This window comes from Myotis brandtii, unplaced genomic scaffold (genome assembly GCF_000412655.1).
Source record: "Myotis brandtii unplaced genomic scaffold, ASM41265v1 scaffold225, whole genome shotgun sequence".
Classification (NCBI taxonomy): domain Eukaryota; kingdom Metazoa; phylum Chordata; class Mammalia; order Chiroptera; family Vespertilionidae; genus Myotis; species Myotis brandtii.
In genome coordinates, this window is record NW_005358435.1 from 3283426 (window position 1) to 3301574 (window position 18149).

The 18149-nt window shown below is 41.3% G+C and overlaps 1 protein-coding gene across 1 annotated transcript in view; it reads right to left on the minus strand.

The window, feature by feature from the left end:
• Positions 1–16824, minus strand: part of SLC9A8 (solute carrier family 9, subfamily A (NHE8, cation proton antiporter 8), member 8) — a 63069-nt gene extending 46245 nt beyond the window's left edge. The window contains exons 1-3 of the mRNA XM_014539657.1: positions 16728–16824; positions 15968–16246; positions 8903–8983 (exon numbers count right to left, since the gene is read on the minus strand). Coding sequence (XP_014395143.1) covers positions 8903–8983; positions 15968–16246; positions 16728–16824 — 457 coding nt within the window. The remainder of the gene's footprint in view (positions 1–8902; positions 8984–15967; positions 16247–16727) is intronic.
• Positions 16825–18149: the final 1325 nt, after the last annotated feature.

Here is an 18149-nt window from a genome sequence, read left to right on the forward strand (position 1 = left end):
CAATAAAAAGGAATGAAGCACTAATTCATGCTGCAATGTGAATGAATCTTGAAAACATGCTAAGTGCAAGAAGCCAGACATAAAAGGTGTATTTTATGATGCATTTAAATGAAATATCCAGAATAGGCAAATCTATAGAGTCAGAAATGATTGCCTAGGATTGAGGAGTAGAGCTTTGGGGGCAATAGCTAAAGGGCATGAGGTTTCTTTTTGAGATGATGAAAATGTTCTAAAGTCAATTTTTAGAATGGTTGCACAATCCTGTGCCTATACTAAAAAACACTGAATTGTACAGTTAAAATGGGTAACTTGTATGGTATGTGAATTATATCTCAATAAAACTGTTATAGAGGAAAGAGGGAAATGGGGAGTGACTGCAAATGGATAAAGGGTTTCTTTTTGAAATGATGAAACTGTTCTGGACTTAGATGGTAGTGGTGGTTGCACAACCCTGTGAATTGTACACTTGGAAACTGTGAAGTTTATGGTATGCGAATTACATTTTAATTTTTTAAAGTCACATTTTAAAAACTAGTCCCCCAATGATGGCTGTCTCCAATGGTTTGCTATTAACAGTGATGCTGCAATGAACGTATTTGTGCATGCCTCTTGTGTAAGAGTGTTGCCCTAAGGCGGATCCAGAGACAATGAATGGCATGAGCTTTTTTATATCTGAAAATGTTGCCAAATTGTCCTCCAAAGTGGCAGTATGGCTTTCCACCACAGCAATCCCCACATCCTCACCAACCCTGGAAAATCATCAGACTTTAAACATTTCTGCCAATATGGTGGGCAAGACACGGTACTTTAAGGTTTCAGTTTGCATTTTCAGTCAACCTGCCTTCAGTAATCATTCCTGAATACCAGGAAAGCTGAACCTCTTTTCATGGTTTCAGATTTCACTTTTAAAGCTAGTGTTTTTCTGCTCTACTAAAACCTCAACTTTCATTTTCCTTTGTAAATGTACACCAAACTTTAATACCACGATTAACACTTGTAATTACATATGAAACAGTAACATTTAAAAATCAAAAATTATTCTATTGCCTAAGCTTGTTTTTATATTCTTACTAGAGGCCCGGCGCTACAGTCCCTAGGCTTGGCCTGCGATCAGAGCCATCTTCCCTGGCTGCCCGCAGCTGGCCCTGCCCCCCGCTGCCACCCACCCCCCAGTTCCCCGTTTGCCATCGCCATCGGGTGATCGGAGCCTGCTGGCCAGGAGGAGGCCCCGCCCCTGCCCCTGCCCCTGCCGTGGGTTGCCTCTGTGTGTGGGTGACTGGTGGGGTGGGGGCCTTGGCCTGGTGCCACCCGTGTTCCCCACCACCCACCCCCAGTTCCCCATTCGCCATTGGGTGATCAGAGACTGTTGGCCAAGGAAAGGGACCGAGAGGTAGTCAGTGCACCTCATAGTGACTGGTCAAGTGGTCGTTCTGCCATTAGGGTCAATTTGCATATTACCCTTTTATTATATAGGATAGAGGCCTGGTGCACAGGTAAGGGCCGGCCCGCCTGCCCTGATGGGGACCCCGGATTAGGGTAGGGGGGGTCCCCACTAGGGGGCAGGGCCAGCCTGGGTGAGGGGCCATGGGTGGTTTGCAGGCCAGCCACACCCCTGATTGGGGTGGGAGTTCCCTGCTGGGGGGCGGGGCTGGAGCGGTTTGCTGGCCAACCCCACCCCTAATTGGGGTATGGGTCACTGCTGGGAGGTGGGGCCAGCTGAGGTGAGGGGCTGCGGGGGTTTGCAGGCCAGCCATGCCCCTGATTGGTGTTGGGGTCCCTGCTGGGGGGCGGGGCCAGCCAGAGCAAGGGGCGGCAGTCGTTCTGGTCTCTGGCTGTTCTGGTCGTTTAGCTGTTTTGGTCGCTGGGCTTTTATTGTATAGATTTATAAGGCATTGGAAATCTTTGTAAAATATGATATTATTATTACTACTAGTACTATTATTATTATTGCTTGAGTAATCCTTTTGAGAAGTCCTTTTGAGATTGAGGTCCACTGTTAGGAGAAATTAATTTTTACCACACAACTGGCCACCAGGTGGAAAAAATACCCTAGAAACAATTTTGTATCTTCCTATCAGTAAAAAGAATTTGAGCATGCACTTTCAAGTTACAAATGCGTATTATTATAAAACAGTGCTACTATATTAATATATTTTAAAATATACACAAAAATAGAAATTGTAAAAAAGTGAGATTAAAATTAAATAGAAACATAAATCCTACTATTTTCTTTTGCCCCCCAATGGATCTTCATGCACACACTTCATTATGGACACTAATGGATTAAATTAAGACTGGGAACAATTAATAATGACTTGTTGAGACTATTCTCCCAGGGTTTGTCATTTCAACTTATTTCTAATCCTCAAGAGAATGTTGCAGGTAGGAAGGCTCAAAGAGTTTAAGAAGTTTGTCTGACAGCTCAGGGCCAGACTAACTACTGGCTCCTGGGTACATTCTACCACCTCATGATACTGGTCTACCATGACCACCGTAAAATACCAGTGTTCTTGATAATTAACATTACAGGAAAAATGCTTAAAATGCATTAATTGTAATAATAAGGTTACAAAACAGTACATTGAACATGATCCTAATTCCCTTAAAGAATATATATGCACACACATATTTATTTGCACTGTGTTAAAAATAAACTCACAGACACACAGTGCAGATAATTTTGAAAATCCAGTCCTTGATTCTACTACTTATACTAAAGTAGATGCTACTCCAAAGATACTCTGAAAGACAGAAGACCTGCCAGTAGGATGGGAATCAGTACCTCAGGGTTGTCTGTCTATCTATTTTCTGGGGGAAAGACTGTTTAAACATTTTGTTTTTAAAGTAGCTTACTTCTTCAAAGGAATGGTATCCCTTACTAATGTGAAGAGATCATTGATATGGTGAAAGAGGAAATTTATAGAAATCAGCACCGACATAGCCAGTTTCAGAATGCAATTCTTTAACAACTTTTTACTTTTAAAATGTAGACTACCTCACCTGGCCGGCGTGGCTCAGTAGTTGTGCGTCGACCTATGAACCAGGTGCTCATGGTTTGATTCCTGGTCAGGGCACATGCCCAGCTTGCGGGCTCGATCCCCTGTGTGGGGCGTGAAGGAAGTAGCCAATCAATGATTCTCTCTCATCACTGATGTTTCTATCTCCCCTTCTTCGAAATAATAATAATAAAAAAAGTAGACTACCTCACTATTCTGGCATATCTGGAAGATTTAAATATAAAATACAGCTTAAAGATGATAAAATGCTGAGACAAGAGAAGATGACCATAAAACTAGGGAAGTCAAAGCAAGGCTCTAGGCAAAAGCAGGAAGCTATCACACACGAGCACACATTTAGCTAATGGCAGCAAAACAGCAACACGAACTTCCAAGAATAAATTATCACCTCCGATCTGTGTTTCCAGAAACATGGAGGCGAAAAGTCTGTGCTAGCACTCTTCCGTAGAATGTGACAGCCTGGAGAATCCTCTGTCGAATGCAATCATTTTGTCAATCTGACAACCAGTTTTGGCCTCTAAGATAGCTACTCTAACACCAACACATGAATGTCTGTTTCTTCTCTAATAAATCAAACACCTAAGACTCAGGGAGAGTTACCTGTGGGACATCTTAAGTTGCATCAACATTAGATTCTGAGTCTAAAAAGTAATGAAAGCTATTACAGTTAGGAGCCTCCCTTTAAGTTTCATTTAAAAACATTTTTAATAACTTAAGTACAACTGGAATATAATTACTGTATTTGCTTTTTCCCAGAATTACTTTTAGTCAATAATTCAGGGACTGAATGATTTTTTCCTCATCTTCCACTCAAAACCCTCATCAACAAAAAGAGCACTTCTCTTAAAAAAAAAAAAATCCTTTAGTCAAAACAAGAAGGAATTGTCTAGTCAGTGTTGCTCAGTGGTTGAGTGTCAACCTATGAACCAGGAGGTAAAGGCTCAATTCCCAGTTGGGGCACATGCCTGGGTTGATCCCCAGTGTGGGGCGTGCAAGAGGCAGCCAATCAATGATTCTCTCATTGATGTTTCTATCTCCCCCTCCCATCCTCTCTCTGAAATCAATAAAAATATATTTTAAAAAAATAAGAAGGAATTACTATAATTAAAAACACAGATATAGTTAAGAAGGTTATGACAGGAGGCGCTTTTGTGTATTCTATTCACTAAATGATCCAATCAAATCCAGTTGTAAGTTAAAACCAGGTTTTCTATCTATCAGCTGTATTCAGGCTAAACCTTGGCATTGGAAAGTCAAATTTCCAGGACTTATATAACCCCATTCTGGCCTTTCCGTGCTCTAAAATAAAATATGATTGTGAAAAAAAATCTACACCTGTTTTTTGCTACATATGACAGAGGATAGTGGACAATACAATTATTTATTTTTCTTACCTTATAAATTTTAGCCCTAAATCTATAAACAGTGAATCAGCACTATATGGCCAATGAAAATAAATAAATGAGCTTAAGTAATACATGGAAAGGATAGTAAAAAGAACACCAAAAATGATATAAACTTAAACCAAATAAAGTCATCTAATTGATATATATGTCTATAAATGATTTGGAAGAGAATGAAGCATGATAAAAACAGGTAAAATTGTCAATGAAAAGGATTTTTGTATAACTGTTTAACCATGCCAAAAATTTATTTTTTTAAAAAGAGGCCCAAATTACAGAATTTCATGAAGTATATAAAGTATCTGAAAGCTTTGAACAAGGGCCAGTAAGGAAGTATCTTTAGAACATCATGTTGATATTTTTTATAAAGAATAAAAAAAGTCTCAAGATTCATTTAAAAATACAATAAAATATAAGGGAGAAATGTGTCTTTACAGTATAGTTAAGTCCTTTTCTATAACAACACTTTCTTAGGAACACTGAAGGCTTAGTCATCACACAAAAGGCCAATACTGTCTCTAAGTGACTGTGGACTTCTGTACTTCTGGCTGGAAGAGGTAGGCCGGGAAATTTATCCTGAAAGAATGAAGACCCCATTTTCTCTGGCAGCTTCATCTCGGGGTTTTTTTTTGGGGGGGGGCACAAAAGTTGGAAATTCTTGACATGGTGAATATCTCAATATTTTGTTACATTTTGCTCCAGTACTACAAACGTTCTCCTTCAACTTACACAGCTTTATGAAATGCAGAACTATTTTGATAGTTTTGTCAGCTTTTCTAAATTCTAACCAAATGTCCCTTAATAGAATAAAAACTACTTTCTGGACCCAGCACGCTCCCTGGTAGTTCTCTTAGTGTTCCAATCACCTAAGCTAGCAAATAATTATTGAAAATAATTATTTTCCATTATTCCTCCCAAGACCTGCCTGTACAGTCTACAGTTATTTCTGCAATATCAGTAAACATATGAATCTTGTGGATGGAGAGCCTTGGCTGATCCCCAACACCATTTCCCCCCAACCCCCCGCCATGCCCAGTTCTGGGGTGGCCATGTGGTCAGAAGTCATCTACAACTTCTGGTGGAACCAGGGAGAAGAGGAGGCCACCTTGCCCACTCTGCTTGCTACTATAAATACGACTGTTTATTTGTTTGTTTAATGATTTTAGAGAGAGGAAGGGAGAGGGAGAGAAACATCAATGATGATAGAGAATCATTGATTGGCTGCCTCCTGCACTCCCCACACTGGATATCGAGTCCACAACCCAGGCATGTGCCCTGATCGGGAATCGAACCGTGACCTCCTAGTTCAGGGTCGATGCTCAACCACTGAGCCACACTGGACAGGCTCTGTTTGCTACTGTAAAGACAGTAAGCCTGAAGCTATGAAGACTTACCACATGGAGAGAGCCTGCCTAAGAGGGAAGCCAAAACAAAGGGAAGCACTGTTGAAAAATGGAGAAAAACTGAGTCCAGGAGACTTGACCCAGCTAAATAAGAAGCTAGCACCACCTGTGTGTGTTTTTGTTGTTGTTGTTGTATGAACCAATGGGTGTATAACTCAACCCCACCAATTTATTTCCTTTGAGTCAGTCTGAATTGATTTTGTCCTTTGAATAGAAAGAGTCCTATCCCATATCAATTAAGATGTTTTTAGCTGCAAGTAAAAATGGTTTAAATAGATGTTTGTCATCCTATATAATAAAACCCTAATATGCAAATTGACTGAACAGCAGAATGACTGGGGGAACTACTGGTCACTATGATGTGCACTGCCCACCAGGGGGCAGATGCTCAACGTAGGAGCTGCCCCCTGGTGGTCAGTGTGCACCACAGGGGGAGTGCTGCTCAGCCAGAAGCCGGGTTCACGGCTGGTGAGCACAGCAGCGGTGGCGGGAGCCTCTCCCACCTCCACTGCAGGCAGGCAGTAAGGAGGTCCCAGACTGCAAGAGCCCCGGACTGCGAGAGGGATGTCTGACTGCTGGCTTAGGCCCGATCCCAGGGTGACATCCCCTGAGGAGTCCCAGACTGCGAGAGGGTGCAGGCCAGGCTAAGGGACCCTCACCCCCTAATGCACAAATTTCGTGCACCGGTCGTCTACTCTCATATAAAAGGCAGCTCTGAGATAGGTAGCTATCAATTCAACAAACAAAAATGCAGTCAATGCCCTAGCCAGTTTGGCTCAGTGGATACAGCGTCAGCCTGTGGACTGAAGGGTCCTAGGTTTGATTCCAGCCAAGGGCACAAACCTGGGTTGTGGGCTTAATCCCCAGTGTGGGATTAAGTGGGAGTCAGCCAATCAATGATTCTCTCTCATCATTGATGTTTCTATCTCTTTCTCCCTCTCCCTTCCTCTCTGAAATCAATAAAAATATATTAAAAAATAAAAAGAATCTAGGCTTCTCATCAGTCCCTCTGGCAATCCTTAGCATTCTACCTTTTGTCTTTGAGCCACAGTGGCAGAAAGATGGCTGCCAGAGCTCCAGGCATCACATCCTCATACAATAGCATCAAAGAAAGGGAAAATTACTCTTTTTATCAGAGAGAAGACGATTTTTCCTAGAGCCACCACTGAGCACCCAATCCCTTGGTCTCACTGGCCAGAACTGGATTTTACACTGCCTTGCTACCTCTATCCCTCTTTGGCAAAGGAGAGTAAAATTATTGTGACAGCAAAGACCAATCTTGATTTGGAGGGGTCCATCTTCTGTGAGCACATTGTGGCAAGACACTTGATCAAAATAAGGGCTCTATTTTCAAGGAAGAAGGGAGGAAATGGCTCTTGGGTAGGCAACCAATAATGTATGCTGTAAGTCCTAATACAAGCACATGCAAGAGATAGTGAAAAATTTGACATTCCAAACCAAATGATAATACCATCATTTTAATTTCCATGTGCACACACCTAAATATGCACCAACTATATTTATTATTTTTAAGAAACTATGAAAACGACTGCAAAACTGTAAATTCCTTGTAATGGCTTTTTAAAGTCTTTACTGAAATGCCCCAGAATAATAGGTATTAGCTATGTAGGTTATTTTCAACATGCCTAAAATAGAAAAAGGAATGTTAATGAATGATCCTCCCATTCTTAGAGCTCTAAGGCTATCTTGTTAGCTAAGGCTGTTAGAATCTGCCATGGGGTACAGCTGAAGAGCCCACTAAATAGAGAACAGAAACTCTTCTGAGCAAAACTGGTTTTCAACTCTACTAAAGATCAATGCTATACAGTGGTGCCTCTTCCTTAAAATATGGCATCACTGGGGGTCATGAAGCTTAGATGAGATGGCAATGCGAACACTCCTAGGCCAGAACTGGCACATAGTAGTACTGTGAAGTCCAGGGAAAATAGAAGAGGGCTGAACACGGGCAGCAGGAGCACAGGTGGTGACGGGGAAGGAGAATGAACACAGTCTGAGAGTTCATTTCCAAAGTTAACCTAAACCACAACTATATCGTGAAATAATTACTAAATACACTAAACAAAATGTACAAGGCAAAGAAAATTAACTTAAAGCATCAGCAGTGATAAGAAAAAACTAAATATCATCAGTAGGCCTGTAAGTAACTACAATATTATAATCTGGTAAGAGCTTTAGCTGAACTTAGTAAAATCTTATTTACTATGTCTTTTTTTTTTTTTTTTAAGGTTTGGATGATTTTTTACAGAGAGGAAGGGAGAGGGATAGAGAGTTAGAAACATTGATCAGCTGCCTCCTGCACACCCCCTACTGGGGATGTGCCCAAAACCAAGGTACATGCCCTTGACCGGAATTGAACCTGGGACCTTTCAGTCCGCAGGCCGATGCTCTATCCACTAAGCCAAACCAGTTATGGCTTATTTACTATGTCTTAAACATCCCCACCAACATTTTCCTCTTGATCTTAGTACTCACTGAAAATAAGGTCTCTGCTTCTTCCTCCACTAACCACTTCAATGAACGTACAAATGAGGTCACACCTGTTATTCCCTTTAAACAGAGGCTAATTATCTTACGAGTTAAATGCCACAGGAAACAAAAGAGAGAAATTGGAGGTAGAATGGAATGCTCTCTGAAGACTTTAGATCTGACTCTGACATTAAAGTGAGCCATTTCCTTTTCCTAAACTGTAAAGTGAGAGCCCCATTTGCTGTAAAATTCAGTGACACTATGAATTAAAGTGCCAATTATTTGTCTTAATTCAGCAGAATGTCAGCATAGCCTAGTAGCAGAGGTCAATGTGCCCCAATGTATTTTAGAAGTAGAAAAGGCCTTGGAGCTGTACTGAGGGGTATCTATGTGACCTTCATGAGGTCATCACCCCTCTCTGAGCCACAATGTCCTTACCTGTAAAACGGGATCATAACACCCTCATGGCAGGTGGTATGAGGATTAAATGAGATCAGGAATGTACATCTTTTGTGGTTCCTGGCAGTAGGAGGCACTAAAAAAATCATAGTTATTGCTACTGCTTTTATTAGACTCACCAATAAGCACTTACCTAAAGAAACAACAGCAACACTCTCTGGCAAGAAATGTAATCTGTATCGAATCAGTAAATGCACCAATATGATGCAGATAGCTGTAGGAAAAATAAGACATTGTTAAAACAGCACATTTTAAAATGATAAATACCAAGTTCAAGGCAATAATTACTTCTGGAGGGCTGCCAGGGAAATGGACAACTGTCAGTGACACTGTAAACTTCAGTGGCATTTGCAATCTCTTATTTCTTTAACTGGAAACTCACAGTGTTATAACTGTAGACTCACAGTGTTTAAAACATTTTCTCTATACTTCTTTACATCTAAGAGCATCAGACATCTAATATTTTTCTAAGCAATTAAAATTATTCAAACTTCCCAGATTCTAAGAAATGGTCTTCAACTTTATTGAAGTAGTCATCAACTGGCAAACTCCAAATAGTGAAGACCAAGTCAATGAAATCAATCACTTTCATGTAACTATAATATGCTGACATGAAGTATTTTACCACCTGGTGATTGGTTCTCTCTTAACACAAAGTAAAGTGAGGGTGTTTTATAAACAGAACAAAGTAAATGCTTTGGTTTGGTGATAAGATCGTCAGAAACCTAAAGATGGGGTACTTGCTCTCTAGCTGGGTACTGGGGCTCCCACTGGTTGAGGGCTCCCCATTTGCCAGGCACAGTTCTGACCCCCAACACCCCTCTTAACTATTATTACCATTCTCTCCTTTGATTCTAGATGAGAAAACTGGGGCTCAGAGGTCACTTCACTGGGAGGTGCTGCAGGTGGAGCCAGATTCCAAACTTGTGCCCTTAACCTCGGGCACCCCCACCTCCCTCCTGGCTGCCTTCATGCCTCAGTCACGAAAATACAAATAATGTCTGACTTTCCTCACAGACGTGTTGTCATAAAAGAATATAAAACTATTTAAAAGGAATAAGTATTTCTGGATTTCCCCCCCACACACACACTAAAGTATACTTTTACATAAATAATTCCTAAATGTAATTTCATGGTCCAAGTGTTAATGTGCATGTCTCTTTTTGTTAGGCATCTAGGTGGTATACTACCTCCTCAATCAAAGTATCATCTTAATAATACTAAAAATAATTTATTATTATTTTTTTGTAAAAAGGAGTCTTTAAACAATCTGCGTGGCTGTTAACTGGCCACCCTCAGAGCCACATTGACAAATTAGATATCTTTAGTTCCACCAAAAAGCACCAGGTGGCCAGAGAAAGGAAATAGTTGTAAATATACAAATTTTGTCCTTTCATTCTGTGCTCTAAACCAGCGGTCACCAACTGGTGGTCTGAAAGGTTGGCGACCGCTGCTCTACACTATCAATCTGTGGTGTTATTATAAATATTTAACCTATCTAGAAAAATCCTACATTAAATACTAACAGCAAGAAAAAAGTTCCAGTGCATAATCATAACATGTGACCAAAGCATGCCTATTGTCTAAAAAGACAGGCGCATGAACACATAAGTAGATAGATAATAAATCAGGGAGCTAAATCAGTTTCTGATCCTTTTTTGCACCAAGCTGGATGAAAAAATTAATTTAAAACATGTATTCTCCTAAATCAAACCATCTGCATCTTTCAGAACAAAGATGGAAACTATTAACAGAAAGGGCTAAATATAGGGCTCAAGGAAGGTCATCAGCCATTAAAGAGAATGAGGTCTGAAAAAACAACCCACAGGATGGGAGAAAATATTTATAAATCAGATATCTGATAAGGGTCTAGTATCCAGAATATATAAAGAGCTCTTACAACAAAATGAAAACAACACAATTTAAAAATGAACAAAGGACCCGAATAGACATTTCTCCCAAGATATATGAACAACCAATAAACACATGAAAAGATGCTTAACATCATTAGTCATTAGCAAAATGCGAATCAAAGCCACAGTGAGATACTTCACACCCACTCGGATGGCTATAATTAAAAAAACAAACAAACTGGAAAATAACAAGTGTTAGTTAGGATGTAAGGAAAATGGAACCCTTGGGTCTGGCTAGTAGGAATGTAAAACGGTGCAGCCAGCTAGCCTCTGTGGAAAAGTCTGGCAGTTCCTGAGAAAGTTACATAGAGAATAACCATTTAACCTAGCAATTCCACTCCTAAGTATATATCCAAGAGAAACAAAAACTTACGTCCATACAAAAACATGTACACAAATGTTCATAGCAGAACTATTTAAAACAGTCAACAGGACGAAACAACACAAATGTCCATCAACTGAGGAATGGATAAACATAATGTGGTATATCCTTACAATGGACTACTACTCAGCCATACAAAGGAATACAATTCTAACACTTGCTATAACATGGGTGGACCTTGAAGACATGACGCTAAATGAAAGAAGACAAACATAAAAGATCATATATTATATGATTCTATTTGTATAAAATATTTTGAGTATGCAAATTCTTAGAGACTGAAAGCAGAATTTTATGTTTACCAGAGACTGGGAGAGGGGTAAATGGGGAGTGAATGCTTTTAATGGGTATCGGGTTTCCTTTTGGGATGATAAAAAATAACTAAATGGTGGTAATGTAGTAAATGCCACTGAATTGTACATTTTAAAGTGGTAAATTTTATGTTATGTTTATTTTTAGCACATATATATCCTCTAAAAAGAAAAAAGAGGATGAGGTATATAAAAAACACTAACTTGGAAAGACCTCCAAGACATTCTGTGAGATGAAAAAGCAAGCTATAGGACCCCATTTATATTAAAATGAACAAACTCCAAGCTATATGTGCCTGTATGTGAATATGTGCTTATGAATGTACAAAAGCATATACACAATACAAGTACATGTTTCCAAACAAAAACTTCTATGTGGCAAGGAGAATATGCATACCACAAGTTAAAATGCTACATTCTGTGATGAAAAAGCAAGCTATAGGACCCCATTTATATTAAAATGAACAAACTCCAAGCTATGTGCCTGTATGTGAATATGTGCTTATGAATGTACAAAAGCATATACACAATACAAGTACATGTTTCCAAACAAAAACTTCTATGTGGCATGGAGAATATGCATACCACAAGTTAAAATGCTTCCAACTTTTCATGCTTGAAGCAATAATTATGTAAGCTACATTAAAACACAGACGTGCCAATTTTAATAACGCTAATAAATTTAATGGCTCATAAAATGGATGTGTCAAATGATGCTAATTGCTAACTCTAGTGCAAGTCAAGAACAGTGACTCACCATTGTTTCTGCAGAGTCAAAGTTCAGCAAGGGTTAAGTATATATATAAGTCAACTGATTCCAAGCTTCTAAAAGTCGAAGAGTTTTGGCATCCCTTCTCAACAAAGAGGAAAACAATGTAATCTTTTCCCACCCTTTTGGGACACAAATGTTATAATTTCATTTGAATGACTAACATAGTAAACAAAGTGGCAAATGTGTTCCAGATTAGTAGTTCCTGAAGAATGAACTATGGACTGATGATTTCCCTCAACTCACCAGAGTTCATGTAGTGAGTTAGCAAGTTACCTATTAACAGTATTTTTTTTTGTACTTTATCAGACATATCTAATCAGGAATATACAATAATTATGTTATCTTGATAATATACAAGAGCAGAGGAAAAATGTCTTCAAAATTACTTAAAAAGCATTCCTTTCTGCTAAAGAAATGTTGACCTGCACATAAAAAGTGGAGATTCCAACTCATAAACTGCCAAGAATCTGATTAGGTGAAAATGGAACCTGCGTGACATTAGTGGGACTCTAGAGTCCAGGTTTATGAACTGTTTGAAGAGAAGACAATCCAAGATAAATATACAGCACTTTAAATACAGTTCAGTCCTTTCTGGCCCCAAACATGCATTAACACTGGGCGGAATTTTGCCTGGATGAAAAAGCACATTAAAAAACCCGTTTTGTAGTCTTTGGCACAAAATAATCTTAAATGCTACACATCCTGAAAATTACTTTGAAAATCTTACTTATGCTTTTCACCCTCCTGTGAAAAAAATGATTACAAAACAAAAGCTTTTTTCCCCCCCAAGCAATCCTTTTATATTCTCTAATATATCAAGCTGACAACAATGTAAGTAGATTAATAACACTTCGGGATTTAAAGAACTAAAGATTTCTTGATCAAGAAAAGAACTGCCTTTCTTCTTTGTATTCAGCTACTATATTAAAAGAAAAAGAAAACAAGAGTCCTTGATTGTTGAAGTAATCCCCTAGAAACAGAATTTAATTACATTTACAGGGTAAAAAATTACCTAGGATAGTAAATCTATATGAGACATTGTACACTTGAGCATTGTTGGTGGGAATGTAAAATGGTGTAGCCTCTGTGGAAAAGTTTGGCAGTTCCTGAGAAAGTTACACAGAGTAACCATTCACCCAGCAATTCCACTCCTAGGTTTATACTGTTTATCCAAGAGAAAGAAAAATATATGTACACAAAAATGTGTACACAGCCCTAGCCGGTTTGGTTCAGTGGATATAGCATCAGCCTGTGGACTGAAGGGTCCCGGGTTTGATTTCGGTCAAGGGCACATGCCCAGGTTGCAGGTTCGATCCCCAGTGGGGGGTGTGCAGGAGGCAGCCAATCAATGAGTCTCTCTCATCATTGATGTTTCTCTTTCTCTTTCCCCTTCCCTTCCTCTCTGAAGTCAACAAAAATATATTTAACAAAACAAAACAAAAAAACACGTGTACACAAATGTTCATAGCAGAACTATTTACAATAGTCAACAGGTGGAAACAACACAAATGCCCATCAACTGATGAATGGGTAAACATAATGTGATGTCCTTACAATGAAATATTATTCAGCCATACAAAGGAATACAATTCTAACACAAGCTACAACTTGGGTGAACCTTGAAGACATGGCGCTAAGTGAAAGAAGCCAGATATAATAGTTCTTTCTGTGTTTTGTTTTGTTTTTAATTAATGAGAGACAAGGATGAGCCCTAGGACTTTAAATAAAATTACTGTATTATTGCACCAAAAGGCTGATGGTTCAATTCTTGTTTCTCTATCAATGCTTCTCTCTCTCTCCCTCTCTCTTTAAAATCAATAAAACACACACACACACACACACACACACACACACACACATATATTTCCTATATAATAAAAACCTAATATGTAAATTGACTGAATGGTGGAACTACCGGTGGAACGACCAGTCGCTATGCTGTGCACTGACCACCAGGGGGCAGATGCTCAATGCAGGAGCTGCTCCCAGCCAACAGGCCCCAGGCCAACCAAAGCGTGTGCCAGCGGGCCCTCTCCCCCGCCGTCCCCCCTCTCCCCACCATTGCCCTGCAGAGGGAGGCAGCCAGTGAGCAGGCGGCACCAGGCTGGCCAAGGTGGGTGCCAGCAGGGCCCCCTGATTTCCCCACCGGTTGCCCCACAGATCGGCCCTGATCACCAGCTAGGCCTAGGGACCCTACCCATGCATGAATTTTGTACACCAGGCCTCTAGTGTATATATATAATTTTAAATCCCTCACCTGAGGATATTTTTTTCCATTGCTTTTCAGAGAGAGTAGCAGGGAGGGATGGAGGAAGGTGGTGGGGGAGAGGGAGATAGAGAAACTGATGTGAGAGAGATGGATTGACTAGTTGCCTTCCATATGCGCCTCGACTGGGGAGAGGAGCGAACCTGCAACTGAGGTACACGCCCTTGCCTGGGAATCAAACCCGAGACCCTCCTGTGGGCAGCTGACATTCTAACCACTGAGAACATTGGCCAGGGCAATAGAAACATATTTTTTTAAAAAAACAGACTGAAGAGTCCTTGATTGTTCAATTCCAGTCAAGAGCACATACCTTGGTTGTAGGCTCGATCCCCGGCCCCACGGAGGCAGCCAATTATGTCTCTCTCTCACATCGACGTTTCTATCTCTCCCCCTTCCTTCCATTCTCTCTAAAAAAATCAATGGAAAAAATATCCTCGGGTGAGAATTAACAACAAGAATTACTGTATTATTAAAATTGACTTTAAAAGTCTGACTAAAGTATGAAAGAAGTGATACTTTCCCTCAAAAAAACACTTAATGGACAGCAGAGAAATACTTTGTACCTTTAAATCCAGTTGTACCTTTCACTTTTCTAAAAAGATCTAATTGGAAATATGACTATCATTAAAGAAGAGTGGAAAATGTAAACATGCCAGCTTCACTTTTCAAATGAGAGTTTGGACTTGGGTCAAGTTCTAAGCTATTTCTTCTGCAGTCAGCTCATCCAAAGTGGTTGTGCAGTTTCAACTGGATATTTTTATGTTTGTTTAACACAGTTGTCTATTCTCTATAGTCTGGAAGGCACTCAAGTTAATGCCTTTTATCTAAACTTTTTGAATGATGTCTTGTAATCTGGCTATTAGTCTCTAGTTCCCAGATCTTAGGTATGTCAATCGCTTAACCTCTCTGGGCCTAAATTTCCTCACCCGTTAAAGGAGGAGGTTGAACAAAATGAAATTTTAAGTTTGACACAGTGACTCTGTTGAAAGAAAAATATTACATAAGTAAATAACAGCACCGGTGTTATACAGATATGGCGAAAGTCATGACCATGGTTAATGAAATGACAGAGATTAAGGATAACAGTGTGCTAGGACAAGGGCACCTGATCTTTTCCTCAGCAGCAAAACCTTTACATAAAATTTTACACAGAAGCTTAATAGAGATGAGACAAAATGCTGCTCTGGTCAAAGTCAGATGCCCTTCCATTTGACTACCTCTACTTCCTGCTACCATACACACACAGACTTTCATGAGCAGAGTTTGAAACCCACTCAACTAGACGTTCAAGGTTGTTCCTAGGTCAAAAATCTTTAATTCTCTCTTCCAAAGGACGTCTAAGGTATTTCAAAAAGGGCTCTTCAGAATTGTTAAGCTCTAAGTTTTTATGAAGAAAAAGAAGTACCCTGCTATAATGTTATGCACTATCATAGTCCCTCAGTCTGAAGTGAAATCCAAATGGAGGATTTGACAAAGCAAGCAGTGGTTTAAAGGGGGTTAACCACACAACACGCACAGACACGCAAGATGGTAGATGATGGTGACTGCATTCACCTAGGACAAGGAGGGTGAAGAAGATAGTCATGCCACTGGACTGTTCCTCCTGCTGAGCCTGCTCCCCTGTCTGCACAGGGAGGATGGGCTTGGCAGGGGTCGGGAGCACCAGTTTTGTAGTGACAACCAGGCTGGTGTGGAGGGTGACATTGAAACCTTCGTGAGTTGTGTTGGGGAACCTGTTGAAGGACACAAAAAGCAGAATTAGGTCAAGGAAAAAGGGCTCCAAAGTATCCACACACAAAGCCAGAGAAAACTTGGCACAGAGGAGTCTTAAGTCTTGCAACCAACAGGCAGGCCTTAAGAGAGAAACTGATTACAAAATTTCCTGCCTGCCGCCACAGGATGGTAGCAGTGCCCTCGGGTGCTTCTGAACGCAGCCATTTAGAGGACAGGAACAAGGGGGTTCCGGGCCTGCGTAGAAACCACATGCCACCTGCTCTTTGGCCATAACGGGGGATGTAATCAGAGGCAAACTGGAATCTCATCACTTCCAAGGTCCAACATCATTTACTTGGCGCCTTTATTTCTCGTTTACATTCTTTTCCCTGGATTATATCCACAAGTTGAAGAAGCCACCTGAATTTGCGCAATTGGTGATCTGGTTGGAATGCCCTACCCTACTTTATAAGATCCTTCTCAGATTTCAAAAGGCTCAGTGTAACCTCCTCTGTAACACCCCGCTCCACACCACCGCTTATGTTCCCCACAGCTCTCTCCGCACGTGTTGGGATTGTATACACTAGTGCACTATGGATACAATAGTCATTGCAGTTGTGATTATAGCAGCTAATGTGTATTGAGGCTTGCTTCATTACAGGGGCTGGGTAACCTACAACCTCTCGTTTAACAGGCATAACGTGTCTGAGGTGGATACTCTTACTTTCCCTTTTATACCCCCGAACAACAGAGAGTCGGAGGGGCTGCGTAATTTGGCCAATGCCTCAGTTAGTCAGTGGCAGAACTGAGCTGAGACCAAACATGAAGTCACTGGTCCATGCCACCTCTTTTGCTTTGTGCTGCTGAGGCACAGTTTAGTGCAGCCGTGGGCAAACTACGGCCCTCGGGCCAAATTCGGCCCGTTTGAAATGAATAAAACTTAAAAAAAAAAGACCGTACCCTTTTATGTAATGATGTTTACTTTGAATTTATATTAGTTCACACAAACACTCCATCCATGCTTTTGTTCCAGCCCTCCGGTCCAGTTTAAGAACCCATTGTGGCCCTCGAGTCAAAAAGTTTGCCCACCCCTGGTTTAGTGTCTGGGACAGAGCGGATGCTTTAACAAATAAGGCGACTAAATGAAATGACCATCAGCCAAGAGACAGATCGGAAAAGTTGACGGGTGAGGGAGTCAAATTTCAAATCCACGGGGTTCCCTGTGACTTTTTACATACGCATTCCACACACAGAGACAGGGCATCCATAACATGCAATACACTGTGCCCAGCAGGCATGGAGATGGGCTGAGTGGTCCCTGCCCAGAGGACAGGAACCCCAGCCGCCCCCATTTCATCTTGCATGGCCAGCCCCCTTGCTCTCTGCACCCCAGGCACCCTGCCTGCCTTTCTGTCCCTCAAAGGCACTGCAGCCTGTCTTGCACTCGCTGTACCCTCTCCTATCCCTCCTCCTGGCACTGGCACGGGCACTCCTTCCTGAGTAGACGCCCCCACCCTAACACTATTCCACTCCCTTCAGAGCACTAAAATCGTCTTGTCTATTTATGGTCTTTTGCTACAAGGAAGTTCCCAGAGGGAGGCTCCTGGCTTGCCTCCTTCACTACTATGTGCCCAGGGCCTGGAATATATAGATGGCCGGCAGTTAATGAATGAATGAAACTCAATGGAGACAGATACAGAAAAAGATCTCTACGGTGGAGGAGGCGCCTGGCTAACTGGGGGGTGGGGGTGGGGGACTTCCTGGAGGAGGCGGAGCGCTCCGTAATCATCACAAGACCGGAAAGCTGGGAAAGGGGCGTTTGGGTGGCGGGTGCCGCTAGACGGCTTTCCAGGCCTGCACTGGGCGGCGGATCCCCAGCCTGAGGTTCCGACCTCCAGGAGGCCTTGTTGGGCCCAGGCCCGTCCCTCCCGCCCTCCTCGCAGGGGCCGGCAAGATCGGTCCTGGCCAACCAGCACAAGGAGCTCCTCCTCCTGGGGACGGGGGGCGGCCTGAGGCGCTAGCT